The 18,264-nt window shown below is 44.2% G+C and overlaps 1 protein-coding gene across 6 annotated transcripts in view; it reads left to right on the forward strand.

Moving 5' to 3' along the window:
- RAPGEF4 (Rap guanine nucleotide exchange factor 4) overlaps window positions 1-18,264 on the forward strand; it is a 232,071-nt gene that overhangs the window by 197,730 nt on the left and 16,077 nt on the right. For 5 of the 6 annotated variants that reach the window (XM_065931769.1, XM_065931772.1, XM_065931771.1 and 2 more), the window contains 7 exons: window positions 544-690; window positions 2,744-2,841; window positions 8,989-9,114; window positions 9,543-9,721; window positions 13,043-13,133; window positions 17,297-17,347; window positions 18,133-18,220. In XM_065931769.1, coding sequence (XP_065787841.1) covers window positions 544-690; window positions 2,744-2,841; window positions 8,989-9,114; window positions 9,543-9,721; window positions 13,043-13,133; window positions 17,297-17,347; window positions 18,133-18,220 — 780 coding nt within the window. The remainder of the gene's footprint in view (window positions 1-543; window positions 691-2,743; window positions 2,842-8,988; window positions 9,115-9,542; window positions 9,722-13,042; window positions 13,134-17,296; window positions 17,348-18,132; window positions 18,221-18,264) is intronic. The other variant, XM_065931768.1, reaches the window with a different exon arrangement.

Here is an 18,264-nt window from a genome sequence, read left to right on the forward strand (position 1 = left end):
GCAGATCTACTGAACTGAACACCACCCAAGCCATGTGGCCAGGCCTCAGAGTACACACACCAGTGGACAAGTGAGCAGGAATCCTGGCAAATGTCCATGACCCCAGGCAGAAGCACTCCTGTTTACAAGAGTGTTAATGCCGACTCCCCATCACTGAACCAGGCAGTGGGAATCTAGTGATCTGCCTACCACACAACACTCCTGTGTTGTGAAAAAAAAACACTCACAGACAAGGGCAGACCACGAAAACTTACCTAAACATACCTCTCATTCTTCTCCCATGACCTGTGTGTGGGTTTTTCACAACTCTGTTGTGATTTTTGTAACTGGGATTGGCAGTCATGGACTGTTCTTAGACCAATGTTAAGGTAAGTTTTAGAAGAGGACAAGTGTAGGCATCCACGAGCACAAATAAATACAAGTCATAAGAATGGCAAAATGATGCAAATTTTGGAGGATGCATCCAAACATTTTGCACAGCTTATGGTTTTGTTTAAGAACTCCCGAGACCAATTTATCTTATTGTTGCTGTCTTCCCAATAGTTCTGTTTAAAGTCTATTGCATGGACCACACCTACACAACCATCCGGGTACCAGTGGCCGCCTCGGTGAAGGAAGTCCTCAGTGCAGTTGCCGACAAACTGGGCTCTGGGGAAGGCCTGATCATCGTCAAGATGAGTTCCGGGGGAGGTAAGAGTCTTCTGTAGAGGGGAATATGCCATCAAACAGAACCCTGGCAGGAAGTTAGTGGGGCCCTTTCAAGCTGATCCAAAGGGACAAGTGGGTGCTGTGTGTGCGCCCACAAATAACAGAAATGAAGGTGGTTAGAAGTGGGCTGGGCTAGTGTCTTAATATCCGCTATCCAGTAGGTGCCCACTCTGAAGCAGAAAGAGATGAAGAGGCAGCTGGAATGAGGTCTCTGGTGTGGATGTCAGCCTGGAGTTTTCCTATAAACCCTAAACAGAAAAACTTAATGCTATAATAACCTATAATAGGAAAGTATTGAAAAAGTATACGTGTGTGTGTATAAATACATATATATGTATAACTGAATTACTTTGCAGTATACCTGAAATAACACAATGTGTTTAGTTGTTCATTCGTGTCTGACTCTTTGAAACCTCATGGGCTGTAGCCCACCAGGCTCCTCTGTCCATGGGATTTCCCAGGTAAAAGTACTGGAGTGAGTTGCCATTCCCTTCTCCAGGGGATCTTCCCGACCCAGGGATCGAACCCTGGTCTCCTGCATTGCAGGCAGGATTCTTTACTATCTGAGCTACCAAGGAAGCCCCAAAATAACACAACACTGTAAATCAAATATACTTCAAATAAGACCAAAAAAATAAAAGAAGTTTAAGGCCTTGGAGCTCTGAGACATGTAGGCCCTAGGAGGACACCTGGCTTTTCTGGCTAAAGGCTATAGGTTTTCATGAGTCTGAAGTTAGAGGTGGTCACAGGCTGGTTCTTTTTGACTGATGATGTCTCCCTCCTTTCCCAGTAGAAAGGGCAGGAACTCAGCTCATTGACAAAGTGAGGAGTATTTTCCCCCACAGGATTACTTGACTACTGCCTGCTTCGTCCATCATGTATTTATTGGCCATTCAGTGTGGCTGTGACAGGAGGGGAGGTGTATGCAGAGCCTGTGCCTCCAAGTGGCTCAGAGGCTGGCGAGGAGGGAGACAATAAATAGTCACTGTCCAGATGACCAGAGCTTTGGGAGGGTCTGCACGGGTTGCAGCGAGAGGCTGCGGGAGGGAGCCATGAGGCTCGCTTATCCAGCAATGATTTGATACTCATTGGAGGATCCTTCAGGATCCGAGGGAGGCCATTTCTGCCGCATTTAAAGACAAATTATTCCACTTAGGCAGAATTTTTAAATATATCTTGGCTTCCCAAAATATCCCCCTCCTTTTCTGTTCCTGGTGCACATGACCCAGGACGTCTCTCTGTCCACCATGAGCCCTCTGGCACACTCTCGCCATAGTTCTCCCAGGTGCCTCCTTCACTGCCTTCAGGCCTTCCTGTCCTTGTCGCATGGAGGCCCCCCTCCTTCCTTTCTGATTCCCCCTTATCCATCCTTCCCAGCCTCCCTCCTTGCTCTATTGTCTCCTCCTCACTGCTTACTCTCTGATGCATTGTCAGTGTCTGCATCCCTCGCTATGATGTAAGCTCTTTGGGGACTATTTTTTTGTATCATTTCCTTCCGTATCCTCAATGTCCAGAGAAGTGTCCAGCATATAGTAAATGCTAAACAAATATCTTTTGTATGAGCTATTTTAAATATAAGAGACTTCATCTAATAATGCAGTTGCCCTCCAAATTAGGGAATGAGTGAAAAAATAGTGATAAATTTTACACCAAAAGTCATGTGGGACTCAGAAAATCCCTAAGTTTTCTAAAAGTGATACTGTCATCTCCAAAAGGCTGGGCATTAATTACCATCTAGAAGCATAACTTGTTTTTTAAATGGCAGGTGCGGTTTTTGTGTGCAGAACTGGGTAAATTGACCCTCAGGTATTTCCATCCCAGTTTTGGGGTCATTTCTGATGGCATCCTGAGTGTTGTGTGCCTGCGTGATTGCTGTGTCTTTTTTATTCAGTGGATCCCTTCAGTACACTATTTTGTGCAGTCACTCTGCATGTTCCAGTAATTCACCAAGCTGGCAATTTGTTGGTGTGATTAGGGCAGTACAGCAAATCTCAGATGCATTTAATAGGCAATCTCATGCTTTTTATGTTCACAGAAAAGGTGGTGCTCAAACCTAATGATGTTTCAGTATTTACAACGCTCACCATTAATGGACGTCTGTTTGCTTGCCCGCGAGAGCAATTCGATTCACTGGTAGGTGTGGATGGCCGCCTTGGAGCAGCGGCTGCAATCAGAAAAACTTGTCTGGAGCTTAATTTTGCAGTCACATTGAACTCCGTTGCTAAAAAAATTCTTGAATGCTACTTGTCTTTTTCTTTTCTCCGGTCTATTAGGTAAGCCTCAGGTGTTCATTTGAGATGCTCTGAGCTTTAGATTTTCCTTTGTGGAAATTCACCAAGTTGCACTATGATTGGGGCATAATTCAGCTTTCAGAACTCTTTATAGTAATTCACCTCCTTGAAATGTCCCCGATTTAAATACTGATATTAAAAAACATGAACACTTTGAGACCAGGATAGAAATAATTTTTTTAAGGCCAGACATTGCGATTTATCCTGCTCCTTAGGGGGATGTAGAAATGCATTATGACAGAGCCACTCTACGGTCCAGGGAAAATGCTGTTCCCTGAAAGGGCTCTCTCCATCTTCTGCGGGAAATATCAGAGGCCAGCTGTCTTCCCTAAGTCTGCAAAACGCTGTTCACAGCCCCACACAGCTCTCTGAGTAAAGGCTTAATCAACCGTGTTAACAAGTGACTGGCCCTCTCTCCTTTATGCTCTGGTGGGGTTCATTTCTGTTTCTCCTTCAATAGTTAGACATGGAAATGAATCGCTATTAAGAGTATCTTCAAGAGCCTGTGGGACCAGTTCAGAGGACAAGTTTTTCCCATCTGTTAGACACGCAGGGCTTCTCTACTAAGAAAAGTGCAACTCAAGCACTATAGCGTGTTGCATTTTGTTGTTGTTGTTTAGTTGCCAAGTCATGTCTGACTCTCTTGTGACCCTATGGACCTGCCAGGATCCTCTGTCCATGGGATTTCCCAAGGCAAGGATATTGGAGTGGGTTGTCATTTCCTTCTCTGGGGGGTCTTCCCAACCCAGGGATTGAACCTGCAACTCCTGCACCAGCAGATGGATTCTGAGCCACCAAGGAAGCTGGATTGCATTTTAGTGGGGAGAATTTAACTACATGAGTGAAGCACGAATACGTTCAGTTTAATCAGATCAGATGTTGTAGGTATATCAAAATTCCCCTTCTTGGACTTTCTAGAGCTTGCTTAGCCTCATTGTGATTCTGACCTTCTGACCTGGGGAGAGCTAGTTTGTGCAGCCGCACAGGTTAAGCAGATTTTGTGATTTCTTGAATTCACATGGAGAGGAACTTTGCAAAAGGGGCATGAGTTCTGACCTCTCTCACCCACCAGCACTGTATGATGTGAGTCTGTTCACTGTCCTTTTCATGGCTTTTTCCTTATCTACATCTACTGTTTTCTGAAAATAAATACTTCCCAGTTTTGAGAGATTGGGGAGAGAAATGGCATGAATGAGTCAGACTACCCTCTCCTGGCAGCAAAACCCAGCAAAAGCCAGTTTAGTTGCAGACCTGCTGAAGGTGTCTGTGATGCGTTTGCCACTCGGGGCTTGGGCCTCTCTTGCCAGCTGGTTCTTGCCAGCCTCAGTGTCTGATGACATGGTGTATAGATGCAGAATGTGGACCATCTCCAGCTCTCTGTGGGGAAGATACTAACTTTTTAAGCCTCTGTTTCTTTGCACACAATCCTGCAGCCTTACAAGTTCTCAGTCCTCCCTAGTCTTCCATTTTTAAGCCATGCGTAATTGCAAGGAGCTTACTTTGCGGCAAGTATCTGGACGTGAACATGCTTAACTTCTTCCCTCTTGGTGCTCTGCCATTCACTGGCCTGCCAGTTATGTCATCATTTCTAAGGAGTGGTCACAAAACTGTAGGCATGAAGCTCTTTTTCCGACTTTCTAAAGATTTGAGGACAGTCCATCCAGGAAGAGTCGGACACAGAATGACTCTGCAGTACAGAATGTTGGCCAGACCTTTGATCCGTCAACACATACTTATATGAAGTGCCGGCATCTGCGTGACACTGGAACAGTGTCCCAGAGCCTCTGTCCTTACAATAATCATGGTCAAATTGGGAGATGAAACTAACACAAACAGCCTGGAACAGAACAAACCATGGTGCTGAAGTGCTGTCTAGAATTAGTAATGTCAGCAGTTTGTCCTAGTCACTTAAGGGCTCAGATTCTAGAGCTTTACTTTTTTGACATTTTAAGCATAAATGTTAGTACAGAGCAACTTGCAATAACACCCCATTGTACTGTAATTTGCTTCTACTTTTATCCATTCACTAGCTTCTTAGGTTTTTCTTTGGGGCCTAACCTATATCATTCCAGGTGTTGTGGATGATTCTGGCTCTAGCATGGTCTTGAAAATCGATCCATCATGGTCCTTGCACCTCAGGGAGCTCATAGTGTAGTGTGGGACACCAGAGTATGATGCCATCCAGTGTGACAAATGCCACTGCAGAGCTGGGTACAGAGTATGTGAGCCCGAGGAAAGAGGACATTGCGGTGACAGCTTGCTTTAGCCATCTCTTTGTCACTGACAATCAGCACATCCTTTTAATGTCTTCGTTTCCTCATCAGGACAATGGGAGCATAAGAGTGCTATTCTCCTAATCACCCCATCCACGCTTAACAGATAAATCAGCTCTCAAAAAGAGCAAAGTCAAGTCTACAGGAGTTCTTTGCCTTGGTGTGGGCACTTTTCAGATCTGTCTGTGTAATGCAGACCCTACATAGGTTCTTCTGTGCTTCATCTGTAGGAAATTTCCACAGGGATATCTAGGAGAAAATGGTCCAGGAATCTGCTTCCTAAGGGACCAGCATGTAATTCCCCCTTCAGTTGGAGGAGCCTTCTGTACTGCTCAGATTGCCTCCCTGGTGGTTCATGGAGGGAAGCAGTTGGCCTGCCCTTTGCTTGGTGAGCCCTGTTCACTCATAAAAAGTAGAGATTCAACAGGGGTTTCTGTTTCTGTCAAAAGAGATTCAGGATGATATACTAGTATCCATGTCTAAAAGTATTCTATGGCATCTTCCCTGTTGTTTTTCAGTCGCTCAGTTGTGTCCGAATCTTTGCAACCCCATGGACTGCAGTACGCCAGGCTTCCCTATCCTTCACCATCTCCCAGAGTTTGCTCAAATTCAAGTCCATTGAGTTGGTGATGCTATCCAACCATCTCATTCTCTGTTGCCCCCTTCTCCTCCTGCCTTCAATCTTTCCCAGCATTAGGTTCTTTTCCAATAAGTCAGTTCTTCACATCAGGTGGCCAAAGTATTGGAGCTTCAGCATCAGTCCTTCCAATGAATATTCGGGGTTGATTTCCTTTAGGATGGACTGGTTTGATCTCCTTGCAGTCCAAGGGACTCTCAAGAGTCTTCTCCAGCACCACAGTTTGAAGGCATCAATTCTTTGGCACTCAGCCATCTTTCCTGTAGTTGGGCTAATTTATCCCCTCTGTGAAAGCCGTAAGACCTCAAGGGAGAGAGATGAGGACTCAGACTGAGGAAAGAACAAACCCAAGGAATAGAGGGCAGGTCCACAGCAGAGCAAACAGGCAAGAAGGAAGGTAGGATGTGGACAGTCAGCCGGAGCCTTAGACAGAGTCCACCTGCTGAGCCTTTAAGAGCTTCCTGACATTCCTACCTGAGACCATACTGCTTGTTTCCATAAACTACTTACCCGTTAGCTTCAAGTCAGTTCCCCAAGTTTTAAAACTTTGGAATAATGATTTTTCTTCCATGTTCTCTGTGCCCTGCTCTTCCTGCCCTAGAGTGAATCGGCAACAACAGTGTTTGGCCCATCCATACAGGTGCTGTACTCCTCACTCTTCCTGTACCTCTGCATCGGTGCAGCACAGCTGGGAAGGTGGGGGCCCCCTGTGTGCGGGGCACTTGCTCACACTTAAATTATTCCCATCCTGTTCTCTTAACAAGCCTAGGTACCAGGTGGTTGTTGCTGTTAAGTCACTAAGTCACGTCTGACTCTTAACGACCCCATGGACTGCAGCACGCCAGGCCTCCCTGTCCTTCACTATCATCTGGAGTTTACTCAAACTCATGTCCATTTAGTCGGTGATACATTCAACCATCTCATCTTCATGGTCCCCTTTCTCCTCCTGCCCTCAATCTTTCCCAGATCAGGGTCTTTTCCAGTGAGTTAGCTCTTAGCATTAGGTGGCCAAAGTACTGACGCTTTAACTTCACCATTAATCCTTACAATAGATATTCAGGGTTGATTTCCTTGCTACCCAGGGGACTCTCAGGAGTCTTCTCCAGCACCACAGTTTAAAGGCTCCAGCACCAACTCTTTGGTGCTCAGCCTTCTTTCTGGTCCAGCTCTAATATCCATACATGACTACTGGAAAAGCCATAGCCTTAACTAAATGGACCTTTGTTAGAAAAGTGATGCCTCTGCTTTTGTTGAGGTTTGTCATAGCTTTTCTTCCAAATCGTAAGCGTCTTTTAGTTTTATGACTGCAGTCACTGACCATCCACAGTTATTTTGGAGCCCAAGAAAATGAAATCTGTCACTGTTTCTACTCTTTCCCCATCTGTTTGCCATGCATTGATGGGACCGGATGCCATGATCTAGTTTTTTGAATGTTGAGTTTTAAGTCAGCTTTTTCAGTCTCCTCTTTGATCCTCATCAAGAGGCTCTTTAGTTCCTCTTCACTTTCTGCCATTAGAGTGGTATCTAGGTACTAGGTAGTGGGTCCCCAACTTGTAAGAGCTAAAGGTAGTCAACAGATTAGGGGATCATCCAAGTCTATGTAGTTAGAGTGTGGTTTACATTCAGGGTCTGCTGCTTTCTGAAACAGGCACTAATCTGGTCTATTACAAAACTCTAATTCCCATTGGGCACTCCAAGACTTTCTAACATGGTCCATTCTGTTCCCCTGAACTCTCTGTTCCTGCCAAGCAAATCTGATGACACATCCCCACCTCCATGCCTTGGCTGCCATCCTCCAACCTACAACCCACCATTCTGGATACTCAGGGAAAACTTTGCCCTTCTAAACCTGCCCAGTTTCATGTGTTTCATCTTTTAAAGCCCAGCTTCTTTTTCCAAGAACCTCTTAAGGCTACATATTCATTCCAAATGCCCACTACCTCTCAAAAGCCCATTCATGTTTCCTCACCTGTTTTTCACATATCTGGGAGTCAGGTGTTTATTGATGCTTCTGTCTGTCCCTTTATACATACATGCAAACGAATGCCAACAGCTGATTCTTTACTGACATGCAGTGCTGTATTCACAAGTCAGAGCTGATTCCTCTGTTAAACTGCAAACTTTCAAATACCCAGAAAGCAGCAGGCATTTAGAGAATATCAAGGTTATGGGTGATGATGACAATGATGAATGATGATAAGAGTGTGAACAATATTAGTACTTCCAACCTAAATATTGGATATCCAAATACATTTTATATCATGCTGGGGAAACTATCTTTTAATTCATGTGACTTTTATAACTTTAAACTATTATTGCAGATCAATGGGTATGAATATAAGTAAAAGTTTCTAGTATATACAAATCGTTCATCTTATTAAGGAAAAGTACCTTAATTCATTTCTCATAAAGTAAAAATGAAGTCCGTAAATTGGATGGAAAATTTTGACCAAGGGTCTTCCAGAAAGTAGCAGAATTTAGTTTTCTGATGCCTAGCTCCAAACACCATGACTATGTGACTATCATTCCTAGCTCTACATCTCTCAGAAAGTGGAGGAAATGAACATCACATATAATCCCATGTAATCACAGACCCTTCTTTCACCTAGCAGTCCCAGGCAGTCTATTATGAGAGATGTAGATGCAGCAATTTTACCAGTGTCACCAGCCCCTGCCATAATAAGTAGCTAAACACCCAAACCACGATGCCAGTACCTGCTCTGGAACAGCCTCAATGGGAAACAGAACTTCTTACATGTTTGCCAGGGAAAAGGAATTGGTTCCAGGGAGCTCCCAGGCCTATGCAGAAGAGAACCTCCATAGGTCAGTTGTCACTGAATCTTATTTGCCATGGTCCATGTTTTTCAGTCAGTGGAATTGATTAGAGTGATAATGGTTACTATAAAAATACATGGAGGCAAGTGAGCATTAAGAGCAAAGGCTTTTTTCTCCTCTGGGTAAAATCAAAGTTTCAAGGTATTCCTTAAAGCATCTTCAAAATCCTCTCCCCTCCAAGTCCTAACAGCATTCAGCTTGTCTGTTTTGAGATACTGATATATTTTCATATTATTATTCGTAGACTCCCTTGCCAGAACAGGAGGGCCCAACCGTTGGAACAATGGGAACTTTTGAACTGATGAGCTCCAAAGATTTGGCCTACCAGATGACAATTTATGATTGGGAGCTCTTCAACTGTGTGCATGAGGTAAGGTGCTCCATTGAGAGCATGCATTCATAAGTTTCATGGCAGTTCTGGATGTTGCCTGCAAATGTGAATACATGCTGCAATGTGAAAGTCACGTGAGACGTTTTTTGTTGTTGTTGTTTTTAGAAAATATTGAGTATATTAATAAAGCCTGTTATGAAGCCTTTGAGAGTAAAGAAAAATCTTTATGATTTGCAGTAAGCTCTGTCTTCCTGAGTATGTTAAGCCAATAGCACCTAGTTTATAGTTACAGTATTCAGCAAGCCTCATTTGAGCCCTGAGGTCTTCAAGCTGAAGTTCAAGTTGAATTCCAGTCAGTGATTATATTCATGCTTGCTGACCAGTGTCAATTTGGCATGTCAAATGGAGGAACAAGCTGGTGTTTTGATTTAAAAACAAAGATGTGACACTGTTTTCCTTTCTTCTAGCTGGAGCTAATCTATCACACATTTGGAAGGCATCATTTTAAAAAGACCACAGCAAACTTGGATTTGTTCCTGAGGAGGTTTAATGAAATTCAGTATTGGGTTGTCACTGAGATTTGCCTTTGTTCCCAGCCTAGCAAGCGTGTTCAGCTCTTAAAAAAATTTATTAAGATCGCAGCCCAGTAAGTATTCACTCGGGGAGAGAAAAACATTTGAACTGTGGTTTCATTTTGTCCCCTTAGAGTACACCTTAAAAAGCAAAATGAGATATTAAATCTGTTTATGCACCAGGTGACTCAGATGATAAAGAATATGTCTGCAATGCAGGAGAGCCAGGTTCAATCCCTGGGTCAGGAATATCCCCTGGAGAAGGAAATGACAACCCACTCTAGTATTCTCGCCTAGAGAATTCCATGGACAGAGGAGTCTGGTGGGCTACAGTCCATGGGGTCACAAAGAATCTGGGGACCACTGAGCAACTAACATACCAACCACAGGGGCTTAAGAGTACCTGAACTCTTGTGAAAGTTGTGCTTTGTCTAGCTTTTGTAATATTGACACTAATATATAAATTAACATCCTACAGCACTGAGGCTCAAGTTAAAATCATGACCTCTTTTTGCTCTGAACTACTGAGACTGTACCTCCTTCCGTTTAAGGGCTCTGTCAGCAAAGTTCTGCTGCAAAAGTTCTGATTTAAAGGCTGGGCGAGTCGAGGTCTAACTTGACACGTTCTTGCCAGTAGAGGGCAGTGGGAACATACGTGTAAAACTGTGCTTCCAACTCAGCCGGGATAAAATCCATAAAATGCATAAAGACGAGCTAACCTGGCCCATGAAAATCATCTCCATAAACATCAGAAAAAGCAAGCGTCTTATAAATATTCTATTTAACAGCACTTCGTGGGAAACAATTTATTTACTGCAGGGGCCAGTTAGATTTTTCCCTGACATGAATTTAATCTTCTCCTGCTATTTAGATATGCCTGACAACCTCCTGTTTACTTCCATGTTTCTGGTATCACCACAGTGCTAAAAATAAAACGCTAAATGCAGCTTGTGGTTGCGAGACGCCTTTCCTTTCTAAAAGCAGGGAGCTCTAGCCTAGGAAGGTGGGGAGCCCAAGTGACCCCAGCTGGGCAGTTTGCTTGAGCCAAAAAGTTTAGATCCCGTACAGAGTCTAATTTCCAGAGCTAAACAAAGAAGCAACCGCTGCTTGACATTTCACACATGCCAGCTTGCCAAATGCCTTGAATTATTTTGCCAAAAATTTGGGAGTTCAGCGGGATATGCAAAGCCCTTGGATTCAAATGCTGGTATCTCTTAATTTGGGGGGGGGGGGGAATGCCTTTTGAAAGAAAGATTTGGTAAAATGTTGCTTATGAATTTCTGGTTCGGAGTGCAACCACTTTCCCAGAAGCCATGAATCGGCTGATTGCGGGGTCCAGATGTCTCTATTTGGAAGGAGATGACTATGGAAGATATGACAGTATGTGCTTCCCTGTTCTCTAAGGCACCTCCTCTCCTCCCCTTAGCCTGGCAGGGCCGCATGCCAGGGAGGGCAGAGGAAGTCTGCACACAGACATGGAGATGGAAAACCTGTAGAGGTCTGCCGCTGCTATTTCACAGAGCAGCAGAGGAGAGCCTTGCAGGAACTCGGGAATTTTTTTTTTTTTTTTTATGTTTTTGCCTTTCTTATCTCTCTCTTCCTTCTGATTATGGGTGAATTTAGCCTTCAGGATAAATTGGCTTATGTTATTTAAACATTATTTAAGCTGCACTATCCTACACAGTTGGAGAAGGAAATGGCAGCCCACTCCAGTATTCTTGCCTGGAAAATCCCATGGACGGAGGAGCCTGGTGGGCTACAGTCCATGGGGTCGCAAAGAGTCGGACACGACTGAGCCACTTCACATACATCCCACACAGTAGAACTCTTCACACAATTCAGCTGGAGAAGACTGTAGACTCAGAAACCAGGATCCTCATGCATGAGATGTAAACCTAGTGGCAGGAAGTATGTTTTGCGTGGTATTTTTGGAGAACTTCCATATATTCTATTGAAGCTCTTCGACCTGCCCAGAACTTTGTGAAGTTGGGGGTCCAAATGTTATCCGTGCCTTTTCCAGGTGGGGGAGACTGAGGCAGAGAGAAATTTCGTGACTTACCTAGGGTGATCAAGTGACCAGAGCAGTGAGCAGAGAAGCAGGCCTGCACGTCCTTTCATGAGCACACAGCTAGGAAGAAGGCAAGGGGCGTTTCCATGACCCTCCTTGCCACCTTCAGCCTGTGGTGTCTGAAGTTGCTCTCAGCCCCTGACCACCCCTGCACAGATAAAGCCCCACCGCTTCCCCAGCACTGCGAGAGACATGCCATAGCTTCTCTAAATCTGTTTTCCCATTTCCATACAGACCATTTACGAAGCACTCTGCAAGGAGAACACAGGGAGCAAACGCAGCAATTTAATTAGCCTCTTGCAAAAATGCTAATCCAAACAAGATTTAATTATGATGTAGTCAATTTAGATAACCATATTGACTTGTGGTAAAGGATTTGTGCTCATTGCAAAGTGAATTCTTCTCCCTTTGCAAGGAGTGGGTATGAAGAAGTTGAAGATTCCTTTTTTTTTTCCTTCTTCTTAAGTTAAACCAAGTACCTAGACTAAATGTTGCATTTTGATAAGAACCTTTGGTCTTGTTCCAAGATATTCTTATTCCCAGATATATATTCATAAAAGCTAATAATGGCATAAGTACAGGTTCAAAATGATCAGCTTCATCGACATTGAAAAATTACAGAAAAAATAAGGTTATTTTTTGGTCAGTTGTTTAGGTTATTAACTGTTTGTGCATGTGTTCAGTCATGTGCAACTCTTTGCAATCCCAGGCTTTCAGGCTCCTCTGTTCATGGAATTTTCCAGGCAAGAATACTGGAGTGGGTTGCCATTTCCTTCTCCAGGGTATTGTCCTGACCCAGGGATTGAACCCAGGTCTCCTGCACTGGAGGGATCATGATTTGTAAGTTGATATTTTTCAACAAGTTAGAAGCATTACATGACAGCTGGAAGCCCTGGTGGCTGCAGCAGCAGCATTTCCTTATTTCCCTCTCTCGCTACCAGAGCGTAAGGTGTCTAGCATTGACCTGGAATTCTCCAAGGACATTTTGCTGTGTCTTTTCCTAGCCCATGAGATGTTCTCCTTCAGGTGCACAGGGCTTTTAGCAAGCTTCGGGATTATAATAGCAATACCTAGTGTAGGTGCCTTGAAATTCCTTCTCAAAACCTGAACTTAGATGGCTAAAACCATCACCTTTCTAATATTACAGTAAGAAATCAAACAGCAGAACCCGGTCACCCAAGTGGAACTTAAAGCATTAAATCTATCAGTGCCTGTTCTCGTGAAGGAGTCCTGATGACTATTAATGACCATCAGAAAATAGAACTCTAATTTGTTTATCTCACTCAAAAGTGGCATTTTACTACAACATGTGCCTCTTGTGTTTCAGCTGTAAGGAGTACAAAAATCTGAATTCCTTTTTTGCCATCGTCATGGGACTAAGTAACGTAGCTGTGAGCCGCCTGGCACTAACATGGGAGGTAAGCAGAGACCCAGCTGTGACTTTTGCCTTAAGAACAAAAAGACAAACTCATCAGTGAGCCCTTTTTAATAGAAGTATCTCTCACACTTATATAACAGTGGAAAAGGTGGGACATTTTGAGGGAGGTGACCTGTCTCCTTTTGCCTCAGAGAGTGAATTTTAAAAGGCATTGTCCAATGCAGTGGGGAGGGAAAGGAGTCTGAGCTTCTTGCTCTATACAATATAAATAATAAGTCTAGTTCCTAGGTATAACCAGAATCAACAGCATTGCTTGCTTAACTTCAGAGGTCTTGCTCATAGATCCTGTTCTGCTCTGGTGTCTGCCTCTTGCTTTTGAAATAAGCTGTATCTGTAATTAAGAGAGGACAGAAGATCCATTTTTATCCAAGTAGTCATCTTGCTCCTGGGAGAATTAGCCAGAAGGCCAACTGTTTGGCCCAGCTGAGGACCAAGTATCTCCTAACTACCTGGCAGACCTCTGTGGGTAGGAAGGAACAACAGTTGGCTAGAATTCAGTTTGGTGCAAAAGTTAAGCAGGTGTGTGGTGAATTTCTACGGCAAATACAATGAATGTTTTGTTGACAGTTGGTTATTTATGCTGAGAACAGCTTCGTTTTTCATTAGCTAAGTACTCAAAATATGCCTGACCCCTTACATGTGGTATATAGTCAAAGAAATACTAATCTCTCATAGAACATAGACACAAAAATAGGCTCTTACTAAAAATAGAAAAAGTATGTGTAAGTGGAACACAAAAAGAGGGCAAGGAGTAGATGAGAGAGACTTAATTCGCAAGGATGCTTTAAAAAGGTACCGAAGTCAGCTGCTTGCATCTCTAAATGTTTTCTTTGAAACATTTTCCTGCCCACTTCCCTCTTGAAACTGTTTTTTCCCCTCTGTCCCTCCTCTGAGTTTCCACTGTTTATAGAACAGGTCCTTACAGGTCCTTCTGTCTTGGGTTTCTCTGAAAATTCCAGGCAGATGCAGCACACAGCAGCTCATCCCCCGAATATAGGAATGAGGGAATTGGTGAGGCCCGTGTGCCGCACATCTCGGGCATCTTCCGGCTAGTGAAAGTTAGCGCTGCCAAGAAATCTGAGCTGTGAAGTCAGGGTGCAAGCCTCTCCTTCTTGTAGCCCACAGCTCTCGGAATCTTTGGAAATCTAGGGTAACCTCTCAGAGAGTCTGCTTTCCCTTACCTGTTTCCAGCATTTAATCCTCTTGCAGAGTCCAAATGATTTGGTTGGGAAAATCGTGTATGGTTTGGGAAAATCAAACCATTTGGAAAATCAAACCAAACATTTGGTTGAGAAAATCATCAGGTATGAAGGCTCGTGGGGGTCAGGGAAGGCCAGGTCTAGGTACACATAATAGGAGCTAGACCTTAAGGCTGTAGCATGGAGGAACACTCTCAGAGTTCCCTTTCCTGTGGTCTAAAGAGAAAAACAGGAGGCCGCTTGGGGTGGGGGGTGGTGCGCAGAGACTGGGTGTAGGCAGCCAAGAAAGGGAGTTTCATCATCTAGTCCTTCATTCCACAGGGAGAGGCAGAAACACATCAGTCTGTGAGCTTGTGTTTCCATCCTTGCATGCTACTGCAAAAAGGAGAGCCCCCCCCCCCCCCCCCATCGTGTATAAACATTTATCTGTTAAGGTGAAATGGAATTGGGTCATTCTGCAGGGAGAGCTTTCATTCTCAAGCATCTCTGACTTGGGATCATATTCCTGGACTTGCTGACCCACGTGCTTCCCACACCACAGCAGTGAGCAGCAGGAGCAGCCTGGGGGACAGTGCCTGCCCTCCAGGAACTAGGGGGCAGGTGTGAGGCAGTCAGTGAAACAAAACGGTGAAGAGACTGAAACCACGTGGCCCAGGGGATGCTTCCACATGGAGGGGAAAAGACTCATCTGAGATAAAGCCAGTGGGAGTGAGGACCCAGAGCCGCGTTTCTCGGCCCCAGTGGTGATGACTTGGGGCAGGATCGTTCTTTGTTGCATGCGTGAGGGTGGAGGGGCCTGTCCTGTGCCATGGAGGAGGCTAAGCAGCACGCACGGCCTCAACCTACTATATAACCAGTAGCACCTCTCACTCCACCCACCCCAGTGTTGGCATCAGGAAAGGTCTGCAGACATTACCAAATATCCCCAGGTGTAGAGAGTGAGTAAAAGTTGGCTCCACTTGAGAACCCCTGCTCTGGAAGCATGGGGTGTGGATTTTGTTGTCGTTGCTGTTGTTCAGTCACGAAGTCATGTCCAACTCTGTGATCCTGTGGACTGTAGCCCACCAGGCTTCTCTGTCCATGGAATCCTCCAGGCAAGAATACAGAGTGTAGCCATTTCCTTCTGCAGGGATCTTCCCAACCTAGGGATTGAACCTACGTCTCCTGCATTGGCAGGCAGACTTTTTACCACTGAGTCACCAGGGAAGTAAGTCCATAGGGTGTGCATAGATAATAGTATAGAGACACAAGTTTTATTCCCATATGCACTCCTGCCTTTGACCCAAAAGCCAGCTAAGAAAGAACTAGAGTGACAGGCGTAACCAAAAATTCCATCAACTCCTCATTTTATAAGTTGTGTTCACGGAAAGTTATCACTGAGCATGGTGATTTGAATGCTCCATGGGGCATGAGACTCTTGTATCCATTGATGTCTGTGCCAGCCTTCATCCCTTTGAACTTCCCCACTAAACAAGGATATCAGGTTTCCCTGAAACCCAGCTTGAAAAGAGGCACTAGGACAATGAGTTTAGAGATTATGAGGATACTAGTTCCTAGAAACAAAATAAGATGTTCTACAGTGCTTAAGGACTTCCCCAGTGGCTCATCAGCAAAGAATCTGCCTGCCCAGCAGGAGAAGTGGGTTTGGCCCCTGGATCAGGAAGATTCCCTGCAGAAGGAAATGGCAACCCACTCTAGTATTCTTGCTTGGGAAATCCCATCGACAGAGGAGCCTGGCAGGCTACAGTCCATGGGGTTGCAGAGAGTCAGATATGACTCAGCAACTAAACAAGAACAGTGTTTAAATGGAAATAGGTCAAACCCATTCACGGAAGAGAGAAAAAAGAGACAGGAGCTTTGAGGGGATTGCAGAGGCCTGACAGGTGAGTCAGTTGTTGCCCGTGGATGTCACGGTGTGAAGCAGAACTGAGTGGGGCATTCAAGGCTCCAGACTTGGTCAGCACTTTCATGGTCTCGGAATGGGGAACATCACACTGATCTTTGTGTGGCCCTGTCAGAAAAGTTCAGCTTATCTGTGGGCTCAGGACCTAGCAAAGTGAGAACCAACAGATTGAAAAATGATTCATCACTGACCTCCTGGCGTAAATGTACGGGTACAGTCAGTGGTTTCATATCATCTGCCAAGATATAACCATGAGAAATTACTAAATTGATAGAACTATCAATTTTTGTATTAGAGCAGGGCAGAGAAATCCTGTGGGAGAAATGCTTGTGTAGGAAAGCGTCGCACATAGAAGAGAAACAAGAGAAAAGGAGGCAGGAGACATGAATTACAGAGACTGACCATCACCAGCTGTGTGACTTTGGCATGTCATTTAACCTGATGGTTAATTTCTTCTGTCTATAAAGAAAAGGTTTAATCTAGCCAAATAAATATGTAATGAGCATTTACTATGTACCTGACATCGTGCTGCTACTCTTTTAGGCCCTGAGAATACAGCCATAAAAAAAAAAAAAAACTGATAAAAATCCCTGTTCTCTTTCTTGTAGGTTACAAGGTAAAGGAAGAGGAGGGTTGAACTAGGTAGTTTCTAAAACTTTTAATCGTAATAATCTCTGATCTAAATTCTTCATTGTGGGAATTTGAGAGTTTAAAACAGTGTGTGGTGGGGGTTAATGCCAAACCACTTGTAGTCTGGGAATACAGCCCTCTTTATGAATAATCCATTTCAGAAAACATTATAGAAGGCAATAAGACCAAAAGCATCCATAGTTAATTTAGGTTCCACTAGGTTAAGACTTTTAAAAGATGAGATCTCTAAGATTATCCTCAAATGACAAGACAGATTACAGTCTAGCCTGTCTTAGAGATGTTTGATTAAGAGCCAAAAGAAGTACATTTCCCCCCAGAAATGGTAACAGACGATACATATCTAGATATTGAATCTGACATATGAGTGTGGCATTTTCATTTCATTAACAGAAACTGCCAAGCAAGTTCAAGAAGTTCTATGCAGAGTTTGAAAGTTTAATGGTAAGTGACAGTGGCTCCTTTATTCCACTCACTGTCTGCATTAATCCAATTTCTGATTAGCTGAAGTTCTCATTTCAGAAATTTTATCCGTCCTTGTATGACTTTAAGAAGTTTATGATCCCATTTTAGTGCTGCTAAAACAAGCATGTCTGACTAATGAATGGCACTCTCAGGTACTAACTTAAAGAGGACTTATGTCCCACATAAGGTCAATTTGTGTAACTAAGAAAAGCAGTGTAATGGGATCCTTTCCATCCAGCACAGGTTGGCTAGGGTCTGCAAGCTGCGTTTTCCTTGGCTTGCCAAATTATTTTTCCCCATTGGCGGGGAGGTGTTCACAGACAGAAAAGGAGTGACTGGGACTTGGCAGGAGTCATAGGAGAGTTTCAGAGAAGGCAAGTCGAGACTGGCAGTGCAAGGCAGCCAGGAGGGTGAGCTGGGCTCCCCAGAAGGAGGCCATCCTCCCAGGAGAAGGGGACTCTTGTCGTTGGGGGTTGTTTAACATTTTGTGTTGGCTCTCAAAGGGGATCTCTTCCCTTGATCCCTGGAGGTGTATCTTCCTTTCAATGAAGAAAGGAAACAAAAAATCTATTTATTTTCCTGTCGTATGGGAAGTTGTTTTAAAACAAAAATCCATCTGTTCAACTAAATTTACCTTTCTTTTGTAGCTACACTTGATTCAGAACTGCCTGATTGGGAGATGACAGGGCTGGGCTGGGTTAGGAGGTAGAAGAGGGTGGTGTGCATTTCACTAGTCCTTAACCAGCATCTCTGTTTCTCTAAAGGATCCTTCAAGAAACCACAGGGCCTACAGGCTGACAGTAGCCAAATTGGACCCTCCTCTCATCCCCTTCATGCCTTTGCTCATTAAAGGTAATTCCAAGGAAATGCACAGGACGAGCCAGTGATGAGTGTAT

The sequence above is a fragment of the Muntiacus reevesi genome, chromosome 3, assembly GCF_963930625.1.
Source record: "Muntiacus reevesi chromosome 3, mMunRee1.1, whole genome shotgun sequence".
In the NCBI taxonomy this organism is placed as follows: Eukaryota; Metazoa; Chordata; class Mammalia; order Artiodactyla; family Cervidae; genus Muntiacus; species Muntiacus reevesi.